Source organism: Pituophis catenifer, unplaced genomic scaffold (assembly GCF_029215685.1).
Source record: "Pituophis catenifer annectens isolate HBS135680 unplaced genomic scaffold, rPitCat1.0.hap2 SCAF_2, whole genome shotgun sequence".
NCBI classification, from domain to species: Eukaryota; Metazoa; Chordata; class Lepidosauria; order Squamata; family Colubridae; genus Pituophis; species Pituophis catenifer.
This window is the reverse complement of record NW_027256882.1, coordinates 182,094,182-182,121,389: the sequence shown is the minus strand read 5'-3', so window position 1 is coordinate 182,121,389 and position 27,208 is coordinate 182,094,182. Positions and strand designations below refer to the sequence as shown.

Here is a 27,208-nt window from a genome sequence, read left to right as displayed (position 1 = left end):
AAAATCCCTACTTGACTAGTGGTGTGTAAAAGTCCTGTGCTCATACGTATAATGGTAGGATATACTGAGATGTGCTATTTATTACACCCTCTATCATGTCTACACACCTCACAGAGGGCAAAAGGGTAGATTGACATTTTAAAAATAATTGTGAGCCACAAAGGAATAGGTTTGCTGACTAGCAGCAAGAGCCTCCATGCGGTCAGGAGATGTTGGAGATGCTCAGCAGCATGTTTTTTGAAGCAGAAGGGGCTGCCAGAACCTAAGCATTGATAAATCCTTACTAGTGATGGTGATGTTTGGTGGCAGCAGATTGGTTGTTTTTCAAAACTCACTGGCAGGTGGTACAAGGCTGCTTTGTGGCCACAGACTGTTTGTTATGCAGGCCTACCTTATACAGAAAATGATAACTTTGTATACCAAATCACTAGAAATATTTTAAGACTAAAATAACTAATGGAGCAAATTTCAGTTCCCTCATATTTTAATTTTTTTTGAGAAATATGAAAAGATTTCTCAATTCATCCCCTAAGGTTTAGAATAAGCAAGGCTAAAATTTACCCAAAGTATATTCAATTAAAAGTAGTTATTGATAAACACATTGTCAAGGGAGACTCCCCAACAAGCCTGAAGGCTTGCCATACTTAAAAGGGTTCATTAGGGATGTGAGATTTATTTTATTAAATTTACACACTGCCCATCTCCCCAATAAGGTGACTGAATGCTTACGGATTTGATGTGACAGGAATCACAGAACAAATAAGAATGGCTCCCTTGTCCACAGATTGCTGGAGATACTCTTTTTTGTTCCCCAAATGCATCAAAAGGCTTAGGATGCAGGTTATAATCTTGTAAATTGAACAATTCTACCACCACCATGAACACTAAAAGAAACACCTGCTGGATCAAGTAGTATTTCTACCATGACCAACCAGATGCCCTGAAAAGCCATGGTATTAATAGTACCACAGGTACTGAGACACACAATACTACCACTACTGTGGTCTCCTTCCTATTACGTGTGCAGGTAGTGCGGACTCCACCGCACTATTGTACCAGAATCCCTTGTATAGCCCATGTTGTTCATGTTTCTGCTTAAATATCTGGCCAAACGCAGGCGTTTCTGAGGAGCAGCTACATTTTTCCCCACTGTGAATCTGCTATTCTCTTGGCAGCCCATGGGAAAGTATCTCAGGCAGCCACGTATTATAAAAGAAGAGAAAGTTACCAAACTTTCCTGCACGTGCTTCCTCCGTAATTTTCGGTAACAGTTCTTAGAACAGCGCTAAAGAAGAAACTAATTAAGTGTCCAAGGAAATAAATCGATAAAAAGCAAAAGGCAAGGAACTTGTGGTTTTATTTCAAAAAAATGCATCCCGAAATCGGCACTCGTTCCTACGCTGAAGTCGCGAGAACCAAGCAGCGCCCATCCTCAGGAATGTCTTTCTCGGCGTCACGTTCCAATCCACGTGTCAGAAAGTTCTAAAAACGTATACATGGATTGGCCGCCTTTCGGTGACTGTCGTTTCTGATTGGCTTAAATTGTTGACTTTGTGTGCCTCCTGAATACGGCTACATTGGCGCCATTAATCATTGGCCGATTCACCGTATGCAGGCTTTAGATTGGTTGCTGTGCGGCCGAGCTTCTAATTAGGGTTGTGCTCTGGCTATGTCGGCCGCGTTGCTGGAGCTGGAGATGGTGGGAGCGGGAGCAGTACCGGTTGGGCCGCGGCCGCGGCCGCTGTTGCTTCTCGGTCCTCCCCGTTCGGGTCGTTCAGCACTGTTGTTCCGCGCAGCACTAGCGGGTGCTTCCATTGTCTCCTCGGCTCGAGTGTTGTTTTTGGCACCGCGGCCCCTGGAGCGGCTTCCGGGCGGGAAAGCAGCTGGAGGAGGAGCAATCCAGGTGTGAATGAAACGAGGGTAGGCTTTGCAGTTCTCAGCCCGTGTGGAAACTGGAAAGGTTGTTCCTGCAATATGCAAGATAAACAATGTATCTGTATGAATTGGTGGGAATTTACTGGGTTGTTATTTTACATTTAGCAGGTAGCAACTTTTTCTCCTTCAAAATTTCCTATGACTTTAGTCGTGGGGTGAGAGATATGACCGGAATTTTGGGGTATTTAGCTTCATTCTCTGGGACTCCAGAAAGCCAACATATTTTCTCTATATTGATTAATCACATTGCAGAAAATTTTGAAGAATATTATTGGGAAGGAAAATAATTTCAGAAAAATATTGATAGACTTAAATGGGCCCATGGGTCTCAAATGATTAATATATAGAATGATGTTCAACATCTGTAGGTATAAATGCACATTTTCTGTCATTAGCCTGCTATGGGGATGGGTTTCAACATTAGTGACTCTAGTCTAGTGCTGGGTATTTATTGCAAGATGTAAATTGTGGGTTTCAGCTTTTCAGTATCTGCCATGATTTAGGGAAAGTGTTTTTACAAAAGCTATCTTGATATCTGTCATGACTTTGTGTCTAACACCCTTGGTCACTAATGTATTGTTGGCTTTTTTTGTCTCAAGAAAATCCATTTCCTGTACCCATCTTCCTTCCAAGAGCTACTTCAACTGTTGGCCTCCCTGCACCAAACCTTACCTAATAGCCCCTCCATGATTGCACTGGATGGTTTGGAAGAATACCTGAACAATTGTTCCAGTGCCTGTACAGCAGCCCAGTTTGTAGCCCTGTTGCTGGACACATCTAATCATTTCACTCAGAAACGTAGTCCTTTGTCTGTGGGTTGCCAACTGATTGTTTCCATGAGGTTTCTGGGAGAAGCTGGGGAAGAAGCAGAACATTTCTCAGCCATTGAACGCTACTTCCCAGCAAAACTGTGGCTGCATCCAGACACTGGGAAAGATGGTGGTTTAGATAACCAAAGTTTAACCAGACTGATTAGGGCACAACTCTTCCAGCCAGGAACAAAGGATCAAGAATGGATGGTGAAATTTGATGCACAGGGTAGCATGACAATCTCTCTATTGCCATGCAAAAATGAAACTGAGAATGAAACAGTTTCTGAAAATAGGCCTTCTGATTCTTTGATACCACAAGTTGATGTTACTCTGCCTAGCTCCCAGATTTAAAGACTTCTGGACAATCCTTTGATCTACAGCAAACACACCTTCCATTAATACTGAATGTATTTTTTTTTAATCACAAGTTTGGGTTTTTCATTTAGACTGAATTGGCAAGTTGACGATTAAAAGAAATTTAATCAATTTTAGTGTTGCACAAAGTTGGAGGTAGCTTGTATGCGATATGGTCAGTTACAGTATTCTCTTCACTGATTCCTCTGGAAGGGGTGGTGGTTTGGGCTGCTCCAGTTTCTTCTCATTGATATGGATTTGTTAGCCCTTGGAAGAAAGGAGGGGGTCCCATAATAAACTATACTCTGCACAGTAATTGTCCTAAGTTCTCTCAGGAAGCTATGTAGGAGAAGCCTTCTAAAATGTCTACTTGGAGAGTGTCAAAAGGGCTTTTCGGCACTTAGGTCTTCAGCTGCTATTTACAAACTGGCTGGAAATGAAACCAGATTAAGGAATCCCTTTTCAGATTTCAGACCCAGTCTTTGCTTTGGCTAAAGTGATGGCCTGATATTCATTGTGCATTATGTTTACATAGGCCCTGACCAGTAGATTTTCCTGCTTATCTCCACTGAATCAATAAAAAGGCCATCCCTTTCATTACTCTATTAGTGAACTTGTAAAAATACTTTTAATGCCACAATTTTCCACACACACATACTTAAAATGCAGCGTTTGCTGCTGTTCTGGTGAACTTGTGAAAAAAATGGCAGTGAAAGACAATGACTAGATGGGCAAGGATTTTCCATTAGCCAATGGGAGTGGAGGGGACTGCCTGCAGTGAGATGGACATAACAATCAAGCCAGGCAGCACCACTTGAGCTGGCCCAAGATAGAAAACTAAGTGTCAATTTTGAATGGAACCTGGCAGAAGTCATTTCTCTATTCCTCAATTGCCTCACAGAGTGGGAAGGGGGAAGGAGGATGAAATGCGTTGTTAGACAAAACACTTTCTCATGGAAAAAAAGGTCATCTCTACAGGTGGTGAATAGAGACAGGGGGGAGTGCCTGGAGAGCCCACCAATTAACCTAATTGGCCAACGTAACTTGTGACTTTTGGGGAGGGAGTTATTTCCTATTATACTGAACTGCGGGGAAACATTTAGAGTTGGTTTTCCATTTGATTGTGCCAATATGATGTACCCAATAAAGAAGTTCTTAGAGGAAGACCTTAGGCTCAGAATTCTTATTTGCTTGGGTTCATTAGTCGGGATCATGACATTAAATTTGAAGTAAAGAGGAAAAAGATGGGCAGAGATTACTTTAAGAAATGGGGCAAGCATTTGTCGTCATGCATATGACTCCTAGAGCAAGACTCTCCAAACTCTTCAGTCCCTTTCAGATGATTCATTGATCCCCAATTATATGAAAATAATAAATGCAGTATTATTACTTCAATAGTACTACAAGTAATAGACCCTTAAGATAGTTCCATTGACCTTTTGGAGTTGATATTGCTCACTTTGAGGAACCCTGCCTTGGAGGAATGGCATTACTATAACAGTCCCCATCTAAAATTACCATTTGTACTTATGGATAAGACCATCTGTGGATAAGCTGAGTCTTGGATTTTTAACCAAAATACCATGAACAATATGCCACTGCAGTTAACTGCCCTGCATTTCTCATGGTATTTTGATTAAAAACAGGAGTCAGCTTATCTGCAGAGTGGCTAATACATGAGTATGGGAATATTGGTACTTTTAAAAAGTAATTAAATTTATAATTGCCATCTGTAAACCACCCCAGTCACCATGCCTAAATTTGATTGATAAAAATACAAGTGCATCCTTGAATAAGCTGAATCCAAATTTGGGGTATGTTTGGCACCTAAAATTCTCAGCTTATCCACAAGAATATGTGGTGGGATAGCCTTCTGCCTGTACTAGATAAAGGGCAGACAGGTTCCAGGACTGGGTATCCACTTGTTCTCAATTCAGGCCCAGAGAATCCGTGGCCTAACTGTGGAAGGCAGTGTCTTCGCCCTAAGGCTAGACCTGAGACAGACGAGCAGAATGGACTTGCAAAGACTGGATATTATATCCAAGGGCCCATGTGTAGTCACCACAGTGTTTTACCCCTTCCATGATCCCCGCCTTGTAAAAGACCTCCCCAAGTTCTAGGCTGAAAGTCATGTCTTGGCTGTCATCCAGTATCAGCCAGCAGAGCTGAAAAGCTGCATCCCTGATAGTGGCTGCAAAGAGGCTTCTATTACATTGATAGAAACTATCATTACCATTAAACAAAGCCAAGCCCTGGACTCAAGTGTGCTGTTCAAAGGGTGTGAGGTCAGATGTAACAGTTTGTGAGTGTAAGATCAGAAGCTGAAGTCTTCAGAGACTGCCTACTCTTGCCTTCCTGTGTGCTTTTTACAAGATTGAATGAAAACCTGTGAAATCAGAACGTGCCAGTTGCTTTCACTGAGTTCCAGCAGATTTGACGGTACTAGCAAGGCTGTGGAGGTTATTTGGGGAGATAAAATGGGGATGGAATTGATCTTAACATTCTAATAGAGTAATGTTGTGTGGAGTTTGACTCCCAGAATTCTCCAGCCAGCATGAGACTCGGCTATGTCAATAGTGGGGTGTGTGTGTGTGTGTACGTCTCCCAGTGGACTGATGACATTTTAAGATGGCTCCATATCTACTCTCGTGCCAGGTAATGTATATTTTTAAATATGGATTGTTCTTATATTTTTAATAATGTGTCAGGTCTGCCAATTTTGGCTTGGCATCTTGCTGGCATCCTGCCATTCAAAGGCTAGATGGGAGGGGGCACAGGGAGAACAAATGGGCAATAAACATGTATGGGGATGTGATGAGAAGTAGGGAGGGGGATGACAGCTTGACAAAGACCAGGGAAGTGGGGAACCAGTTTGTGCCAGCACTCAAGGCCACATACCCTCCCAAACATCCTAGCGTGTCTCAAAACACCTTTGCAGCTCTTCATATGAGGGGAAATCTTTGCAACTTTTTTGTGTGGGAAATTTAATTCTAGCCTGACTTTACTGCAGCCAGCAGCCTTTAGGAAAAGAATCTTTCACTTCACCCAAATGGAGCCGAAGGTCTTTTTCTCCTAAGGGACCAGACTGGGTCAGGTCAATGCAGAGGAGAGGAGAGCAACCAGGATGATTAGGGGACTGGAGACTAAAACATATGAAGAACAGTTACAGGAACTGGGCATGGCTAGTCTAGTGAAGAGAAGGACCAGGGGAGACATGATAGCAGTGTTCCAATATTTGAGGGGCTGCCACAGAGAGGAGGGGGTCAACCTGTTTTCCAAGGCACCTGAAGGCCAGACAAGGAATAATGGATGGAAACTGAACAAAAAGAGATTCAACCTAGAAATAACAAGAAATTTTCTTACAATCAACCAATGGAACGGGCTTGCCTTCAGAAGTTGTGGGAGCTTCATCACTGGAGGCTTTCAAGAAGAGATTGCACTGCCATTTGTCAGAAATGGTGTCTCCTGCCGGGGGGGGGGGGTGGACTAAATGATCTACAAGGTCCCTTCCAACTCTGTTAATCTATTAATCAGGTCTGACATTATGCTTATTTTAAAATATTTATTGATTTATTTAAGTTTTGTATGCTTCCAGTGTCACTTGGGTGAGATGGGCAGCTACATGAATTTGCTAAATAAATAATTATAACCATTGGCTACATTGGGATGGTGGAAGTGGTAGTTCAGAATGTACAGAAGTAGGGTTTTGATCAAGGGGCTTTGTTAAGGAAGATAGATATGGCACCTTGAAGATAAAATCCTCCACTTCCTGTACTGGCAGGGAAGATTTAATTCCCCCACGCCATTTGCATATTATTTTTTTGCTTGGAAGAAATCTGGGCTTATGCCCATGATATAAGGGATTTCCTGTGACTAAAGGGCTGCAGATTTTGCAATTTTGTCCTCTGGGTGGACAGCCTGCAGCAAATAGGCTGTGTGACCTCTGTATCGTGGCATAGAAATTGCCAGTCCCTCTGTGATTCCCAGCAAAGACTTCTTATGAACTGAGACCACCTGACTAAGGATGTGTATATGTGCCATCCTTTGTATTTTTTGTGGTGGCACAGTGGTTAGAATGTATATTGCAGGCTAACTCACTGCTCACTGCCAGGAGTTCAATTCTGATCGTCAGCAATCCTTCTGCGGTCGGTAAAATGGGGATCCAGCTTGTTGGGAGCAATATGCAGACTTTGTAAGCTGCTTTGAGAGGGCTGTAAAGCACTTTAAAATGGAATATACGTGTAAGTGCTATTGCTTTGTATGTCCCTCAGTATGGTTCTCAGCTGGTAATGGATTTGACTCTCACAGCTGAAAAGATGGCCTGTCTACTGTATCTAAAGAAGTCTTAACTACAGTCATCTGTTTCAACTATCACCTTAAACTGTGGCTTATTTAGTGTCTGGGTTTGCCCAATACCTTGAACTATAAACTATAGTTTATCAAACAAAATTACTAAGTTCACACATCACTAAGCCATTACTAAGTAGCCCACAATCAATGCAGATCAAAGGTCTGTTCCTGACTGGTCAGAGCCATAAATGGAAGTATTCCATCAGATAAAATTGCCCAAATCTCTGGACTGTAGATATGTTTGGGAAATCAAAAAAGCACCTTGGAAAGAATCACTTCTGTACCATTACCAAGAAATTGTATTGTTCTGCCCACAAAATCACCTGGGGTGGGACTTGACTCAAACAAATTTTTCCTCTTTTTCTTTTAATCCTGCAACCTGGATTGCTGCTCTGAGGCAGGGGTGAAATCCAGCAGGTTCTGACAGGTTCTGGAGAACCGGTAGCAGAAATTTTGAGTGGTTTGGAGAACTGGCAAATACCACCTCTGGCTGGCCCCAGAGTGGGGTGGGAATGGAGATTTTGCAATATTTTTCCCCCAGGAGTGGGGAGGGAATGGGGATTTTGCAGTATCCTTCTGGAGTGGGGTGGGAATGGAGATTTTGCAGTATTTTCCCCTGCCACGCCCACGACGGCACGCCCAAGCCGCACTATGCCCACCAAGCCATGCCCACAGAACCGGTAGTAAAAAAATTTGGATTTCACCACTGCTCTGAGGGTCTGATACAGTGCTGATCTATACACTGATTCACAAGGCAGAAGAAAGCCTCACATGTTCATCAGCTATGTGATGCAAATCAAATTTAACCATATAAAGTAATAAGGGCTGGGAGAAGGAATGAGAAAGCACTGTAACAAATGTAGGATGATAAAGTAGTATCCTCTTTCAATTCTCTCAAGTGAGTTAGAATACAAGGACCTTTATTTATTTTTAAAGATCTAAGTTAAACATACACACATTTCCACTTTAAATTACTATAATAATTACAAAAAATACTATGTAGGCATGTCAATGACATTTAAATTAAAGTCTTGGTCTGAAACACCTGTGATTTCAATCCAGTGTGCTGATTTTGAAGGAACTCAACACAAGGGACTTGCCTAGAGGAGCATGAGAATCACAAGTCATCCTTGCGAGGACAAATAACAGTAATTTTCTATACAATCCATGCACAATGACAGTAAACAGCTGGTGGAATACCAAAGCAGTGCTCCAAAAATCTGATAATTGGGTCATCTTGTCTATCAGATATTTCCTTAGCATTTTAGCCAGTTTTTGTAGATGGGGAAGCAAAAGCCATTGAGTGAATTGCAGTTGAATTGAGACTCCAGACATCCTGAATTTGTAAGAATCCTTGCTCCAGTCCCTGAATTTTGCTCCTTTCCTGGTGCTCGAAAAAAATCCTGCAATCTCTTGGCCCAGGCCCAGTTCGTATATTTAAAACATTTGTTTTTATAAAAGATCATGAAAATAGATTTTTCATTTAAAAAAAATAATAATAATTAGTTTCACCCAAGAACTTAGGCAAAGACAGAACCAAAGAAAACTGTTCATTCCTCTCCTTACTCTTTGAGATGACATACAGAGAATGCCATCCAATCTCGATAGGGAGTATTGGGGTTGTTAGTTACAGCTGGCTGGAAAGCTGCTACCCTATGCCACCCCCACCCGCAAATGTTTCTTAACAATTTCATAGGTTTGTTTGTATGAGCACAAGGTCGTGGTCAAAAGCAATGCCAATAGTTTCAGTGCAAGTTTCATGAAGGCAATTATGCTGCCTGCCTTTTATCCAATCTTTCCCATCCCTTTTGTAAACCACTTTTCCTCCTATAGAAGCAGCTTGACCAACCAGAGCTGTTATGGTGATCCATGGCTTTCCCACTACTGCAGCTTTTTCTCCTGGGAAGAGCAAACATGGTACGGGACAGCTGGGCTAGTACCTTTTCTGCTTCAGTTTTTCTGGTTTTCGACGGGTTCCATGCTTGTCAAAGCTATGAACATGCAATGTAGGTAGGCAGAAAAGGTGGCGGCAGCGGTGGTGGTGCCCTATCACAGAGGTTGGTGTAAAGACTGGTGGGGCCAGCAGTGGAGTCCACCAGGCTGTAGTCAGCAGAGATCCCTGAGTCGGAGACCATCTGGTAGCTGCTTTTGAACTGAAGTTCTGCCTGATGCCCTTGTGGAGAAAGACTTTCGGAACTGGGATCAAACACAGTGTACTCAAAGCTAGAAGAAGCTTGGCTGGGCTCTGTAATTCTTGCTTCTTCAGCCAGCACCAGGTCTGAATCCTCGCTGCTGTGCCTACCCAGCAAAAATGGGGAGCCGTTTCCTCCTAAGCAGCACGGCATCACATTTTTATCCAGTACTAGGTAATCATCCAGGGACAGTTCTGGAGCATAAGGGAGCTCCACTACAGAGCAGCGCTTGGGGGGAAGGGGAGGAGGAAGAGGAGGGTTGTCCACTTTGTGGGTATCACATTCGGATAATAATTCCACCAAAAATGGCTGCTCCTCCAGATAGTGGGTATTCTGGCTCCACCACGGGTAAGTGCTCTGATGGCCCAACCACAACTGCAAAAAAGGGAAATGTCTATGTCAAGGAATAGGATGAGAAACATTCCCTTCTCTCCTCTTTTGAATTAATTTTTTTCGCCAGTGTCTTTGTATTTCCTTTTTCTGTATCCCATTATATGAATTTCTTTGGATTTTCACTTTATTGCATAAGCATACACGTTCCCAAACATTTTATATCAAGCTAGCTTTGTACAGCTGCCAATAACGAGAATATGTTGAATCCTGAACATTCAACAGAGCTCCTAAGCCCCACCTTCATTTTCCTATAGGGTGCCAATATTTATTTTTCATTAGGATTCTTTGGCCCCACAAACAGGCATGTCAAACAGGTAGCCAGGATCAAAATATGTAATGCCTTCCCCCTATGCCTATTGTTAATAGACCTCATTTTAAATAGCTTTCACTGTCTTTTATGTACTCTTGTCTGTTCTAATAGGTCATTAATGGCTTATCGAATAAGTTGTCAATTATTGCTGAAAAGTTTCAAATGCTTCAGATTTACAATTCTTTTCAGAGAGTGTGGCACTATTGGGAAACATACCAATTGGTCCAGACTATTTTTATTGTGTATATTAATCAAATATTTGCACATGCTTTAATGGGCTTTATTTTTCAGACATGGTCTTTGTTTTCTAGTGAATCTGGATCCCAATTTGGATAATGGGACATTAGAAGAAATGTGTTTTAAAACTATTGTTAGTCCTTGTCATTTTTCAGATTCCCATACAAAGGGAATATATTTTATGAGTGTACAGTTTCACTCCAATGCGCTGGCATACAAATGCATGCATATGAACATATATTTTAATGTAGTTTTTCATCAGAGTCAACAAAATGGACAAGATATTGCTCTCTACATGTTGGAGGATTTTTCATAGCATCCTAATGCCATATGGATCAATTCTAGTGCTTAAATTTCCAAATTCCTTGCCCCATTTAAATTCTTTTAAATGCTTATTCCTAATTGTCCTTTTTGATACCCTCTGATTGAAAGTGTTTGGCCACCAATTGTTCCTTCATTTAGAATTAAGAATGTAACTTGAGTGCTCTTAAGAAAACCACTATAGTGATCTTTGCTTTAGTGAGACTAGGAGGAAATAGATTAGGAAGGACAGGCAGAACAATACCTGGAAGTTGCCTTTGTAGATGGTGAAAAGATCTTTGAATTCATGCTCCGGGGACGGTATGACAGGCCAGATCTTCTTTTTCAAAAATCTGGTGAAAAATAGTAGGACAGAAGAACACTATTTAAAACAAATATGAAAGCACTTCTCCCCACCCTTCATGCTTAGTATACTGTAGGTAGTCTACGACATACAACCAGTCATTTAGTGACCATTCAAAGTTACAATGATACTGGGAAAAAAATGACCATTTTTCACACTTAAGACCATTGTAGCATCCCCATGATCATGTGATCAAAATATGGGCACTTGGTAACTGACATGTATTTATTTATTTATTTATTTATTTATTTATTTATTTATTTATTTATTTATTAATTATATTTCTATACTGCCTTTCTCCCATAGGACTCAAGGCGGTGTACAGTCAAGAAAAATATAGACACACAAACATCATAAAATTGCTAATTAAAATTATTACTTAGTTTGGTCAATTAAATAAAACCCAGAATTAGATAACATTTAAAAAATCATTCACATGTTTGTATGTTTAGCCCTGCCTGTTGGAACATCAGGGTCTTGAGGGCACGGCGGAAAGCATGGAGATCAGGGATATTCCGTATCTCCAGGGGCAGTTCATTCCAAAGGGTTGGAGCCTCCACAGAGAAGGCCCTCCCCCTGGGAGTCGCCAGTTGACATAATTTGACTAACGGTACCCTGAGTAGTCCCTCCCTGTGAGAACGAACTGGTCGGTGGGAGGCTATTGGTGGCAAAAGACGGTCTCGTAGGTACCCAGGTCCTAAGCCATGGAGCGCTTTAAAGGTGATAACTAACACCTTGAATCGCACCCAGAAGACCACCGGGAGCCAGTGCAGCTCGCGTAGGAGAGGTGTTACATGGGCGTAACGAGCTGCGCCCATAATCACCCGTGCGGCTACGTTCTGGACCAGTTGGAGCCTCCGGGTGCTTTTCAAGGGGAGCCCCATGTAGAGAGCATTACAGTAGTCCATACGGGAGGTAATTAGGGCATGAGTGACTGTGCGCAAGGCGTCCCGATCCAGAAAGGGACGCAACTGGCGGATCAGGCGAACCTGATAAAAGGCACCCCTGGCCTTTTAATTTAATTTAAGACAGTTGCACTGTTCTGGGGTCGTGTGATCACCATTTACAATCTTCCCAGTAGCTTCCAACAAGCAAAGTCATTGGGGAAACTGGATTCACTTAATGACTGTGTAATTCACTTAACAACTGTAGTGGTTCACTTAAGAACTATGGCAAAGATGGTCATAAAATAGGGCAAAACTCACTTAACAACTGCCTTGCTTAGCAACCAAAGTTTTGGGCTTAATTGTGGTCATAAGTCAAGGGTATCTGTACTACAGCTAAGTCTAGAAATGCTCTTATATTGCCTCAATCCATAACTCTGGAATAAAGAAGGAAAATATTCATTTGATTGATTTCTATGGGAGAAGAACACTGGCTTCTCAATATGACAGAGCTGTACCTGCGGTTAGACATCAGGGTGATGAAAGCCAAAAGCAAGATAATCACAATTAAAATGGCAGAGAGTATCAGAATGAGTGGGTCCAGATCTACAAGAAAGAAAATCGGATTAGGCTAGGTAAAGTTACTCTAAAAAGGTTATAATTCTTAATTAATTATCATCACTGGAGGGACCTGACCACATTATAAAACCACAGTATTGATTAGATAGTAGCTAGTGAAGAAATTGCATAAACTGAAATAGCAGCAAATTTTGAAAGATGATCCACCAATATATACTGATACTTTTTCTGGATTGTAATCAACTATATAGTTTTTCAAAAGTGAACCATGATGATTAAATACTGAAAATTAACTAGAACACTATTTTAATTGGATCACCATGTTAGAATCTGTGGAATCAAGTTGTGGTGATGGTGGTTGTCACTGCATTTTAAATAGTCAAATCCATGCTCAAAATGTATTTTTCTGTGACACCATCATTCCTAATGTCTTCCTGAAGGTTGTAATTGAACTGGTAGTGTGAATGAATAAATCTTTTGGATCAAATAATGAAGCAAATAAGTTTTTAAAGTGAATTTCTCAAAGTGCGTGTGTATTCAGAAAATATTCAGACCCCCTTCACTGTCAATTTTAGCCTTATTCTACAGTTGTTGAAATTCATTTTTTCTCAAATTAACAGGTATATAATTTGGCATTAATCCATATTTAATGCCAAATTCTAACAAAATATTAATAGTGTGGTAAAAGTGCAATCCTTGCCTCTGCATTAAAGTATTATTCTTCTGGAAATCTTTCATAGTATTTAATTTTGGCAGAGAGTTAAAGACAATAATTCAGCGTACATGCCAATAAACAAATAGCAAGAAAGAGGCAATACAGGAATACACTGGCAGAGGCACACTTTGGTTATTCTAAATGAATAAGTGGACCAAGATTGGAAGAATTTAGGAGCTCGGGGGCTCAGAGAAAGATTCTGGAGCAAAGTTGTTCAATCTCTTTTCAAGCTGAAAAATGTTTTGATTTGTTTAATACTTGGAACCGCTGATCAAGAGGTAGAGCTCGAATGATAGAAAAATGGCAATAAAACAAAATATGTGCTTGTTTAATCCCTTTATGAAAATGTATATGTTATAGCAATTTAAATTTCCAAAAATGAATGTTCCACCTACTGTATCAGAAACTACCCGCACACATAAATGTAAAAACAAATGATTTATTGTACATGCATTTTTCCAAAGTACAAAAAAATTAAAACTTGAATTCCACAATTACTTGGGAGGCTAATGTTCTAACCAGACCAATCAATGTTCAATGACTGAAATATGATTACCGTTCCCTAAAAATTATTATGGATGTCTCTGATCGCTCAAATGGCCTTTTTAGGAGTTGGGGTTTTGTTTTTCTATTTTTTTGTTTTGGTCTGTATGCTTACATGGAACTCTTTCTTGCAGAACCTCATGGTTCCAGGAATCAAGCTCAGTTTAAAAAATCCTACTTTGGAGAGATTCTTTCATGGAAGAAATGGATACTTCCAAGTGTAGCAACAGAGGCAGATTTAGCTCATTTTGAAATGTGAAAAAATAGGCATTGCCATGTCAGCAATTATCTAAATGTACCACTCAAAGTACAAATGGCAGTTATGAAAATGGACTCTGAAAGAAAAGGAAAATGAGATGAAAAATGAAAGCAAATAGAGAACAGTTGAGTCATAGAAAATGATTTTGATGCCTGTATCCATGAGATAGTTAAAGGATAATGTATAGAAATCATAAACACTACTTTTTATGTAGTGGAATAAAATAAGATAATTTATTACATTTTGAATGCTGAAAATGTTTTCAGAACATTGGTCTTTCCTTTTTGAAGCATTAATGTCTTTAACTTGGGAGAAATTTTGATAGAAGCTATTAGTAACTGCTCAGTTACAAGAATATAGACTAAAAGTCACATTTCAAAGTTATTCTATTTGAATACAAGCACAAGACACAATGTCTTTATTTTCTAGAAATCTTCAGGAATAATCCTAAAATCGCTTCTAAAACAATATGTGTAGTAAACAAAAAGTTGATCGCTTAAAAACAGCTAATAAAAGATGACATTATCTTAACAGAAATGTCTTAATAATAGCAGAACGTAATTTTTTTATGGAGCTGGAGATGTTCATTTCAATACTGTCTTCAGGCCTTAAAATTAACAAAGATAAAACAAAAGCAATCAGAATTCTGAATGTATATTGTATTACCTGTGACATAGTACAGTTGTTAAAACTAGTCTCTGTTGCAATTACTGGTTTTGACTTTGCTCATATTAACAGAAAAATCATATTTATAAATGTAATTAGTTTATGCAGTCTATCAAGTGCTTTCAGTCTGAATGCCTATTCTTTTAAAAGCCTGCCAATGAGGGATTGCTAAATCCTATTCAATTTCTTCTAGCTATTGCCCCTTTAATTAATAATTTCCTGGTGAGAGTCAGGAATTGCTATTTCCTCTTTCTAGCCAGAGCAATATAGCATCAGTCTATATAGCATCATGTCTCTATACTGAGTCAGGAAAATGAAAGCCTTTATAGCTGTTCTGCAGAAGAACATGTCCTTCTTTTTAAATTTCATGCCTGTGTCCTATGCATAGCTTAGGCACCAGTCTTACAAAGGAGTTTGACAGAAAACCTTGTTGGCAATGAAAAGGTAAGGAAACTAGCCAAGAATCTTGCATGAAATTGTGTTGCATCCTCTTACATATACCAGTATGTTTTATTTAGTATTACCTTATTATTTTCCTGAACACACTTAAGAATTTTTTATGTATGCCATCAAATTTCCTGACAGAGAGAACATGTTTCTCTCTGGGGTCTTAAATACTCAGTATTTTTTTTAATTGAGGCATTATCTTTTGTTAATTAAACTCACATAAAAACCACATAAAATTATGAAGTTAATTTCACATTGCACGCATAGCATTCACCCAGGCATCTAATATATCTAATATCTTTATGCATGATGATTTGTAAAGCTATTGCTTGACAAATCTATCTGAACCAGACCCAGACAGAACTGTACAATTCTTAGCTGAAGGTCCTTCTGAATGAATTCCCTGGGGAGCAAATATTTATGACCTTGCAACCTGGATACCATCTACTGGGGATTCTCAAACTTTGCAGTGCCATAACCTCCTAAAAGATAAATGCGATCCATCCCCAATGAGGATTTAATTGGGGCTAGGTTGGGCAAAAAAGAATATGCTACTTACTGAAAGATACACATCCTTTTCTTGAATTAAGCTTGTTGTTTATCAGCACTTGGTCAATTGATTACCTTAGTTTTTCTCTTACAACCCACCCATTTCAAGATAGTAGAAAATTAAAACAGTGGATAAAAATACAGACGTTCACTATCATGTATTTGTACAAACTCTCCAAAGATTATGAATATTACATCCCATGCCGTAACTGGCAGGAAGCCATCCACCAATTTGTGAATGGTGGTGACTGAGACTTGGTGACTGAGACTTGGTCTGACAAATGACTAGATCTACAAATGCAGCATGTCTCACATGTAGATGACTTTGTGCCACAGCTCAGGTTGATTCTTTTGTTTTCATTGGAGATTTTCTATGCTTTAATTCACTGCATGTAGTCTCTAACTTAAAACCATTTATTTGGTGATCATTTGAAGTTACAATGGCACTAAAAAGTGTCTTATGACAGGTCCTTATACTTATGACCAACATAGCATCCCCATAGTCATACTTTGGGAGCTTGGTAACTGGCATGTATTTGCAATGGTTGCAGTGTCCTGGAGTCATCGCCATTTGCAACCTTCCTGGATGGTTTCCAACAAGCCAAGTCAATGAGGGTAGCCAGTTTCACTTAACAAATATATGATTCATTTAACAACTGCAGTGATTCACTTAGCAACCATAGCAAAAAGGCTGTAAAAGCAGGCATGACTCACTTAACAACTACCTTGTTCAGCAACAGATATGGTGCCAGTTGTGGTTATAAGTCAAGGGTTACTTGTAATTCTCTCATCCATATTAACCTATACCACTGGGACTTCCTCTGTTGCATGATGTTCTAATCTTGATGAGATTATGAAGTCTCTTTGCTCTTCCTTCTATTTTATCTTGTGCTATATATTGTTTTACTATAGTTTATTCCATACCTCTTTTACTCTGGTTTTTGTTTTGTGTGACATTTACACTGTCTTTCCTGGATTTGGTAACAGTTTCTGCATGTTTCTTTTCTTTTTATTGAGCTGATCATTGACTATAATTAAAGTAAAGTTGGTTTGATGGTATGTTTAGCCTAATTCCATGTAGTAGGGCAATTATATATATATTATAAACCGAGGCTTAGAATCAAAGTCATGTGAATTATTAGTACTGCTTTATAAATCCTCAGTAAGACCACACCTGGAATACACATCCAGTTTTGGTCACCACATTACAAACATGATGTTGAGACTTTGGAAAAAATGCAAACGAGCAACTAAGATTATTAAAGGCCTGGAGACTAAAACATATGGTTGCAGAAATTGGCTATGGCCAATCTAGAGAAAAGAAGGACTGGGGAGACAGGATAGCAGTATTCCAGTATTTGAGGGGCTGCTACAAAAAAGAAGGGGTTAACTTATTTTCCAAAGCACCAGAGAGCAGGACAAGAAACAATGGATGGAAACTAATCAAGGACAGTAGCAACTTGGAATTAAGGAGACACTTCCTAACAGTGAGAACAATTAACTAGTGGAACAGCTTGCCTTCAAAGATTCATCACTGGAGGTTTTAAGAAAAGACTGGACAAACACCTATCTGAAATGGTATAGGCTGTTTCAGTAGGGGGTTGGACTAGAAGACCTCCAAGGTCCCTTCCAACTCTGATTGATTGAGGATTTTTTTTTTTTTTAAATCCACATAGCTTATCTGATTCCTGTCTCCCCAGAGCTTTCCGCCCTCTGTGAAAGACATGTAGCGCTCCCTGTTTGGTTAATACAAAAGGGAGGGAAAGGTTTTTTGATTCCTTACTCCTGAAACAGGAGGTTGGTACTTTGCCAAAAGCAAGCACCACATAGTTTGTATTTTTGTATATTTTTCCATTCTAGGGAATGAACAAATGAAGGAAGAGGATCTGGTAGGTAGTCCGACCAATGAAAAGTATAAGAGAAATGCATATTCAAGCCACTGTCATAGCAATGGAAGGAAAAGCTGGTCTTATCAGAATGCAGGGAAAGGAAAGCTTCTCAGTGTTTACCACTGAGACCACTATGCAGCATGGGTCTAGGTATTATGTCCTTCAAGAGAAGAAATGTAGGGCTCAGCTATTGTGTGTTTAGTTAGGAAGTTTGCACTTGATCTAAAAGGTCAGCTTCACTGTCTGGAAATCCGCATGATTCTAATGTTTGCCTCCAGTGGCTAAAATAGTAGCCTTGATTGCTTGAACTTCTTTTAATTAGTTTTGAATGGCAAGTTGGATATATCTATATTTTGATAGCAAGGAGTATTTTGGCAATACTGATCTATGCTCCAGTTTTTATTTTTATTTCACCTGTGGCAATACTAAAAGCTTTCTTTGCCCAGCCCTCATGCAACCAATATGCCTGTTTTCCCACTATTAACAAAATGTGGAAATGGCAATCCTGAGTAATATCACAATAAGCGAGGTTTTCATATGCCCTCTTCCTGAAATCAAAATGCAACCGAGACCAGTTACTATTTCAGTTACTTTGTGCCTGAAATAGCAGTACAGTAGCAGAAAGTAATTGATCGCAATAGAATTACAGAGAATCACAGAGAATTGAATAGTTTTGATATTCTTCCCACCCCTAAATCACTTGCTTTGGTGGGTGGGTGGGGGGAAGATCTGTGTTTCTTCCTCCTGAGTTGGAGGAACTTTTTATGTTTATAGGGACCTCGATAAGAAAATAATTTATTTCTGCCATAATAGTGTGGACCCAATTATTGAGCAGAGTGTGTAGCTATTAGAACCCCAAGATGCTTCATTGTGGGCTGATGGTGTCTAGAATGCATTTTATCATTCTGAGTGTGAGCTCTCCAGAAAATGGTGGCATTGGGTAGTCAACATTTAACACCACAAATAAATGGGACACTTGCCATTTGGTATTGCCACTGATACTTCCTGTGACCACTCACTCCAATAGCCATCATAGCTGACTCCATTAGGCTTGGCCCGAACAGCCAAAGTGTAGTGAGTGCCCCCTTTGAGATTCAGGAGGTAATATGTCTGCCCACTGGTACTTTCCACCTGAGGAGAGGAGGATAAAAACTGAGTAAGGAGGAGGAAAGAAAGTGTGTGGTGGTGGCAGGGTGGGGGGTGTTATTAGAGTGAAGAAACAAAAGGTCAGAGACTTACCCGTCGGGGTCTGTAGCCCTCAGGGGAGACAGACACTTCATAGCGGATACTGTTTTCCATGTATGCAATGGGGGGTGATTGCCAGCTCACATTCAGCTGACCAGAGGACTCCATAAACTGCACTGTCAGGTTAGAGGGGGGGTCCAGGAAAACTTGGGAAAAAGGAAGAAGAGGGTGAGAACAGGCAAGCAACCTTCGTTTCTCCAGTTCAGCAGATACATCAGGCAGTGGCCCTGCAGCTCCTATTTCCCATCTAGGACAGACCACAATTTCTAGATGCATTTCCTCAAGAAATGTCCCTCTAGCATACCTCCCTAACACAGATATACTGTTTAGGACAATGGGAAGTTCAGGATACCTTCATGGGTCACGTTGTCATGTTGAATGAACATGGATGTCTTGTGATCAAAACATAACAAAATAAACCCAAACCTAAGCCAATATCTTAGTGTGATGCAGGAAATTAATCTACTGTATTGAGTTTTTCCCACCAGAGTGTGTTGGTTCATTTAATAGCTACCTGATATATGAATATTCAATCACTGAACCTTTTCTTGATAAGGAGACAAACAGATGGGAAAGTTTGATTTTCCTGATTATACAATAGGGTAATAAGGGCTCTCTTACAAGCAAAATTTAAGAAAATTTAGTCCCTTGAAAGATAAAGCACTTAAAGGTGTTTCCAAATAGTCATATCATCATCTTTCAGTTGTAACCCTATCATGCTTTCCTATTATTTATTCCTTTTTCTTATAACAAAAATATTCCAAGAGAAGAAAGAAGAAATAGCTGAGCTGAGGAAAAAAATGAGCTCCTGGAAAAAATGTGGGAGATCCATCTAATAGATAAATAATTCTGGAAGCTCCTGTTTGCAAACAATGGGAAGCTCGGCTTGGCATTCACTTGTGGGAAAAATGTTTTTTCCCCTTTCCATATTCTGCAGCATGTGTCTATTGTATGAGAAGAAACCTGAATAGGATGCCACTAGTTTTGCCACCAAGTTTTGAATGCACTGAATATGGATTCTTTCTATTTCTGGGTTAGAAAGGGATTAGACTCCAACACACACAAACATACACATAGACAGACAGACAAACAGAAAGACACACAGCCATCTGCAGAGGACTTACCAAGTCTTTCCACATATATTGTTCTGGTGTAAAGGGTGTTATTAGAGGACAGCCCTTCAAAGACTTTGATCTCCAGGGGGCTGAAAGCTGAGATATCCTGCCTTTGAAAGAAGCAGGTATAGAGTGTTGTATTCCTGGATGTGTTCTCCACAGTCAAATTACAGGACTTCAGGAAGTTGTCTTCCCTGGGTGAAATCAAGGGGCAAAATAGGATTAATCTTGGGAGGAAACTATTATGAAGGGGTTTCCCCACTCTCCCATTGTTCCCAGCAGAAGACACAGAGTCAAAGCAAGAGGATAGATTTCCAGTTTTGAGGTTGGAAAGTTGACTGCTACTACATAATTTTTGCTATTTGACTTTTTAAAAGCTCCCTGTCAGGATTGGTTAAAGCATGGGACTGACATCAACAAGTATTTTAATGAGGACCTAGTTGGTTGTTTCAAATTCACATGTGAACTCTTCCTCATTTTACAACTCCTAATTGGGGCTTTTCTCCTGAATCTCTAGCAAAGGATTCATCAAACTGAGACTTAGCTGACTTAGCTGAGACTTAGCTGACATACTAGTCTGTTCCCTATATTAAGATGAAAATAGGTCTGATGTGACAGGAAGTACAGATCACAGGAAGGGATCAGAGTCACATGGGGCAAGAAGTGGCTTGGTCAGGGCTAAGTGGATTTAAGACAACAAAATAGCACTTGACATTCTTAAGAAAAACATTTGGAATGAGACCATGGCCTGAGACAGGCTGACTTTACTACAATGTATAAACCACTTACTCAAACTTGTAGCAAAAACTGTACATGCTCTGGTTTTTTGGTTCCTTCAGAAGATCTGATATTTCCCAGAAACAGGCCAGATCTTCTAGCTGCTGGGTGAAGCACTTGGGGTTCAAGAGCTCTTCTGTCATCAGGCGTGCAACTGGATGCAAAGCAGAGAGACACAAGTTTAGTGTTACTGACTGATATGGGACAGCAGGGATCACAACACAACCAGTGGTGGGTTTCAAACATTTTTACTACCGGTTCTGTGGGTGTGGCTTGGTGGGCATGGCATGGCTTGGTGGGTGTGGCTTGGTGGGTCTGGCAGGGGAAGGATACTGTAAAATCTCCATTCCCACCCCACTCTGGGGGAAGGATACTACAAAATCCCCATTTCCTCCCGATCAGCTGGGACTTGGGAGGCAGAGAATAGATAGAGGCCAGATAGATAGATAGACCAGTCAGAATTTTTACTCCAAACTACTCAAAATTTCTGCTACCGGTTCTCCAGAACTGGTCAGAATCTGCTGAAACCCGCCTCTGAACACAACCATCCCTATCTAATCACTAGGCAGCAAAATTGTATCTTCTGAAGGTCACACAAAAGAATGCTGTGGGGTGTTTGCTAATTATGCCAATCTGATATGTTCCCCCAATTAAGTAAAGCCTCAGGCAAAAACAAAACAAAACACAAACAAACAAACAGCTCAAAACTGGTAGCATTAATTGATTTAAGTCAGAAGAAATAAGTTGGTTATTTGAAATGGAATGACTGGAAATGTAAGAAACTACGTAAGTTACAGTGGTGGGTTGCTGTTGGTTCGGTTGTGGGCGTGCACGCCTATGACCGAACTGGTAGCGACAGGTTTTGAAACCCGCCCCTGGTAAATTGGAACAGTTTTAATTACGGCCAAGATATTTAATTATTTTAATCAGTTTTTAGATTTTGTATGTTTTGTATGTATGTCTTGTTTTTACTTCGGCTGTTCACTGCCCTGAGTCCTATATTGGAGAAGGGCGGTATAGAAATTTAAACAAATAAATAAATAAATAAATTACAAAGATTTATAAAAAATGAAGAAAATATCACATTATGGCTTGTTAGGTCACATCCTCATACATCATGAGAAGTTATTTTAAAATGCTCTAGGGACCGAAGTGTGAACTGTTCAAAAAAAAAAAAAACCCTAAAGAAATTCAGTGTACAAGACTGTGTCCCACAAACACATTCAGAAATACATAAAAGGGAGGGGGATACTTCCTGCTGTTTCTAATCCAACCCTTATTTACTATGAACTGCAATTCTGCTAATATATGATTCCAGGGAAATGCACTCCCTATATGCTTGGGAGAAAGCAGCTTAATAGCATTAAGGCTAGTGCTACTGGATATAGGCTGTAAAACCCCAAACAGCTAAAGTATTAGGGGTTAACAGAGAGAGAAATCTCTAACAGGTTTTTGTCTCTCTCCCAGGCTTTCTAGTGGCCACCTGATCTCTGCAGCTCAACCTTGAGAGCCCTGCAGTATTGTACTTCATAGATTCCTGGTGGTAGCCTTCTGTGGGTTGGACTGAAGTTGAAAACTAGTTTATAGTAGCTCTGCAAATACTGTTTATTGTCTTCCTTTCCAAATGTAGGTTGAACTGTGAGCATACAGTACAATAACATACAGCATACAATAGCATCCAGTGTAAAACATTATAAGGCTGGATTGAGAAATCACTTTACAGTAACCCGGTAGTGCAGTCCCTTGTTAAAGTTATAGGCTGCAGATGAGTTTGGTTCAAAATCCCAGTCAAAAGTCTCTTGCAGCTTGCAGGGGGTGTCATAGCAAACTTTGATCTACTTAAATTTCTTCTCTTTCTGGCTGAAATAAGTTCCTAGTTGGACTAAGACTAAAGAAAATAAAAGCTTTTCTGCCCAAACAGAAATTATAGTGTAGAGTCTTGGCTGCAATTTTCCTTTCTTTCAATTTCTTCAGCAATATGTATATCTCAGGGATATATAGCAATGTGTTTGGGATTCTAGCTGGTGGCAGTGGATCATAAAAACAATATATTGTTTGCCAGAATCACATGATCCACAATACTGTATGCATTGTAGGACTCTGCTTCCTTATGAGTACATATGCCTACACACACACACATACACTTCTATAACAACCATCTCCATCTGACATGTGTTTCCTGAGATAAGGGACTCTGTCCCTGCTTTCTGTTCCTGCCATAGGTAAATTCACATCAACCAAAAGGTTCAGTTAAACATAGAAATACAGTAAATAAATGAATACAAATAGTAAGGAATCTGCACATAGCATTTGGATTTCTTTTGCTTTTTTTTTACATTTCTCATGCTTTCCTGTATACAATTCTATGAAATAACCTGCATAAGCATAAGTAAGGCTAATATACATGCTAGAAATTAAATAAGTCCAGGTGAGCACTTTCTTCTAGGACTGCTGAACTTGTTAGCAAGATTTGACTATAATTTCTTAACCAGTTATAGCATGGGGCTATTGGTGGGAGATGGGAGGAAACAACAGGTCTCGAGAGATGCAACAGAGTATGTGACAGTATTTGTGCCCCAAGTTTCTACATGGATTTCTCTAGAAGCTAGGTACTTTAGTTCTTTTTAAATGAATGGGATTTGGGCAAAAGGCTTCTTTTGGGTAGCTTATTGTCTTTGAATTCAGCCTGGAGAATCAAACAAATCAAACACACACATACATGCACATGCACACTGATGAAAACATCCCCAAGAAAAAGGTCAAGCACTCTTAGAGAGTATACTTGAAGTGGGAGTGGAGGATTAAAAGGTGGGAATTTAGGCACAATAAGTCCATTCTAGAGAAAACAGATGTAAGAGAGAAGACTTGTGAAGAGTCTCATAGATAACGGTATTTAGAAAAGTATTTGCTAGAGAGAGGACAAGACAGAACAGGATACAGTGAGAATATCCCTTTGATTAGAAACAAGTTCTTAATTCCTTGGCAAGGAATCTGCATGCTTTGAGGCAATTTTTCAAAGGTCTCTATGGAGCAATCCCTGTGCCCTATTGCAATGCACAACGTACTTGAAAAGAAGATGCTGAAGTAGCACATGCTCACCAGTTGAAAAAGTACCTTCATTTCCTACTGTTAGATTAGGATCATATGATTTGAGGCTATCTTCAGTGGAATCTTTGGTTTAAACAAGAGAGTGTACTCTGAATTATTCAACCCATGATACTTTGCAGCCTACAGTGTAAACTAAAGCAGAGTTTAAAGTAACACAAAGACTTGCTTTATTAGCAGAGCTAGATCTTGTCAGGATTTATTTTTTATTACAAGTCCTCGCTGGATGTTGTCATCAGGAAATTAAATTGTGAAAGATCCTTACATACACAAATGCATGCAGTGAGACAAATCACATGTGCTTCATAACCTATGATTACATTCACTCATAATGAGTTCTGGATATTTATGTAACAAGTCATGTTCTTCTATGGTCAGGGTGAAATCTTTTTTAAAGTAAGCATTTGCTCCATGTTATAAATTCCATATGTCTAACTGTCAATCCATGACCATATAGGTAAAATGAAATAAAAATTAGACAGCACTTTTTCTATTATCTTTATATAAATGAATATTTTTGGATTTCAGAATTTTAAGATTACCATAGCAGGGAGAAACCATCTTGAAGTGGGAAGTATATGGTGATAATGTGCTTGGGCTCTTATATCTGCTTTTGCTGATGTATGCAACACATGCCAAAAAATATTGTAGATGCTACTAAGGATCTCTGTCACTTTGTGTAATGTCTCTTTGTAATCCCTCCCTCCCGCCACTCTTGCTTAAATGGCTATAACTGAGCATCAGCCTTTTCTGACTTGATGTTCTCCCGAGAAAACATCTCTTAAAGCCTGTAGCCAGCCTGGCTTTTAGCACTGTCAGAAAAGTGCTAAGTTAAATCTGAAAGGCTGCCGCAAAGTTGCCAGCTTTGGAATATCAAAGCATGGAAGGCTCGGGTTGTGCCAGTCGGTCTCCAGGGATCATCCGTTTGATGCCACAGAGCACTGTTTATCTCTGCTCCTTAACAGAAGCATCTCTCAGAAGTTTCCTCTCTTGGGCCACTTTGGCTGTTTTCCCTTCCTCTGTGTTAACTGCAGTGGGATTTAACCTGCACAGGGAGGGATTTTTCAGATCCATGTGGCCTTACAAGAAACTGCTCTCAGACTGAAAAGAGACCAAAATGGTTCCCTGCAACCTTGTTGCAGGAAACCATTTTCCAGACTGCCAACTTTTTGGAAGTCTGGTAGCAGCTTTTCTGACTCGCATATGTTATTAAAAGGCACATACTTTCATGAGTTCCAGCTGACGTCATTCCATGCATAGAGTGGCTTTTCCTCTCTTGACCCCTCGTGATTTTTGCTACATAAACTAACATGGCTCTCTTCCTCCTCCTCCTCCTCCTCCTCCTCCTCCTCCGTCTGGCAAAAATGTACAGGCTTACTTTGTCAATAGTAGTATAGTAAGAGAAATAAAATGACAGAGAAAGAGACTTTGGACATACTTCAGATAAGGCAGGTTATATGTGATTTTATTCAATAAATTTTGCATAGGGTGACTCTCCTTTTTTAAAAAAAAAAATCTTCCCAGTAGCAATGTTTGTCAAGCCCCAGCATGGCTGGCTGGGAGTTCTGAGAGTTGAAGTCTACATCTCTTAAAGTTGCCAAGGTTGAGAAACACTGCTCTAGCCCAATATGGACTGCATGAATTCAAAGGTGCTAAAAACAAACACCACGTTAGACCCCTGGTAGGCTGGCCTCAGATGCCACCTCTTGACAACATGGTGCCTCTGACTCTCCATGCCTTCTGTCGCCACCACCCTCACACCCTGTGATGACACTTACCTGCCTCCCTCCCTCTGCCTTGCCCTTACTGGCCCCACTTAGCCCAGCCTGCTCAAGAAGGGTACCTTTGCTGTTGAAGTATGCACCAAGATTCCTAGGGCCCTCCTGAAGTGAGCCAGAAGCCCAAAACACCAGGATCAAAAAGGCAGCAATGGATCTCCAGGCCTGCTCCATGCTTTGATGGGAGTAAGGGCAGCCGTTCTTCCAGAAAAGACTTTTCACCTGCTCTGCCAGTTGGTAACTGACTGCAGAAGCTGATGCCTGGGTCTTTGCTCCACAGCTGGAGGCTGCAGATAAGAGGGCGGGCTCTGGGTTGAGAGAGGTAGCGGCAAAGCAACAACAACAAATTGCTGCAACTGCAAGCAGATTGGAGCCCCCTCTCCCCCTAGGGATTTCTCCTGTGCATGATAAGAGTACTATCTTCTTACATTTAGAGTAAGGTTATGTCAAAATCATTGTAACCCAATGGCAACTACAAGTCAAACTCCAGGCCCAGCATACTTCTAGTCCACCCCTAAGCTTGAAAATTGCGTACTTTCCCCAATCATTCTTCTTGGAGCCATCTGTCCCTGGTCTGTGTATCTCCAATCCCGTGCCAAAGGCATTCCTTTTGCTATTCTGTGTGCAGTGCAGGTTGCTCCTACTTCAGAGATAGAATGCCCCGAAGGCAAACGTGAGAGGAAAAGGATTGTTAAAAATCTAATGGATAAAACGGGTAAACAACACCTCACAGAAGGCAGAATAAACAATCTACCACAAAGATTATGTTAATATCAGGAAGAACTTCCCAGGTCCAGGAATTCACAGGAATAGAACCTTTAATTGTTTATGTGACATACATTCATTACCCGCCCCCCATTGCACTAAAACACAATTGTGATGTATTTGGATTTGGCCTGATATTGTAGGAAGTTGGCTGCTGGAGCTTGCGCCCCTTAACAGTGGCTGTGGGAATAGAACATAGAATAATAGGATTGGGAGGGTCCTTGGAGGTCTTCTAAACCAACCCCCTGCCTGTGGCAGAAGATTCTATTTGTTCCAGACTTCTTTCTTTGGACTTTATGGGATCATAGAAAGAATAACAGAATAGAACAATAGAGTTGGAAGGGATACTGGAAGTCCTCCAATCTAACCCCCTGCACAAGCCATTTGAGACTAATTGTCTTAACTGTCAGGAAATTTCTCCTTATTTCTAGGTTGCTTTTCTCCTTGATTAGTTTCCATCCATTGCTTCTTGTCCTGCCTTCAGGTGCCTTCAGAGAATAACTTGACTCCCTCTTCTTTGTGGCTGCCCCTTAGATATTGGAATGCTGCTATCATGTCACCCCTGGTCCTTTTCATTAAACTAGACATACCCAATTCCTGCAACCGTCTTTCATATCTTTTCGCCTCCAGCTCCTTAATCATCTT

General features: G+C 40.3%; 2 protein-coding genes across 5 annotated transcripts; one reads left to right on the top strand and one right to left on the bottom strand.

Moving 5' to 3' along the window:
* Positions 1–1,340: 1,340 nt before the first annotated feature.
* Positions 1,341–26,049, bottom strand: EPOR (erythropoietin receptor). Of its 4 annotated transcripts, none has more exons than XR_011600053.1 (10): positions 25,864–26,049; positions 20,928–21,069; positions 20,148–20,332; positions 19,018–19,169; positions 18,759–18,909; positions 12,650–12,737; positions 11,149–11,236; positions 9,392–10,018; positions 2,608–2,790; positions 1,341–1,967 (listed from the first exon to the last, which is right to left on the bottom strand). XR_011600053.1 is itself a non-coding variant. In XM_070938276.1 (8 exons), the coding sequence occupies exons 1-8, from the start codon at positions 25,970–25,972 to the stop codon at positions 9,443–9,445; spliced, it is 1,491 nt and encodes a 496-aa protein (XP_070794377.1). In that variant the 5' UTR covers positions 25,973–26,049; the 3' UTR covers positions 8,351–9,442. The 4 variants fall into 4 exon arrangements, 1 of the variants encoding a protein (XP_070794377.1); XR_011600052.1 differs by having other exon boundaries at positions 2,652–2,790; XR_011600054.1 differs by lacking the exon at positions 2,608–2,790.
* Positions 1,613–3,207, top strand: SWSAP1 (SWIM-type zinc finger 7 associated protein 1). The gene is made up of 2 exons (XM_070938277.1): positions 1,613–1,903; positions 2,535–3,207. The coding sequence occupies exons 1-2, from the start codon at positions 1,670–1,672 to the stop codon at positions 3,096–3,098; spliced, it is 798 nt and encodes a 265-aa protein (XP_070794378.1). The 5' UTR covers positions 1,613–1,669; the 3' UTR covers positions 3,099–3,207.
* Positions 26,050–27,208: the final 1,159 nt, after the last annotated feature.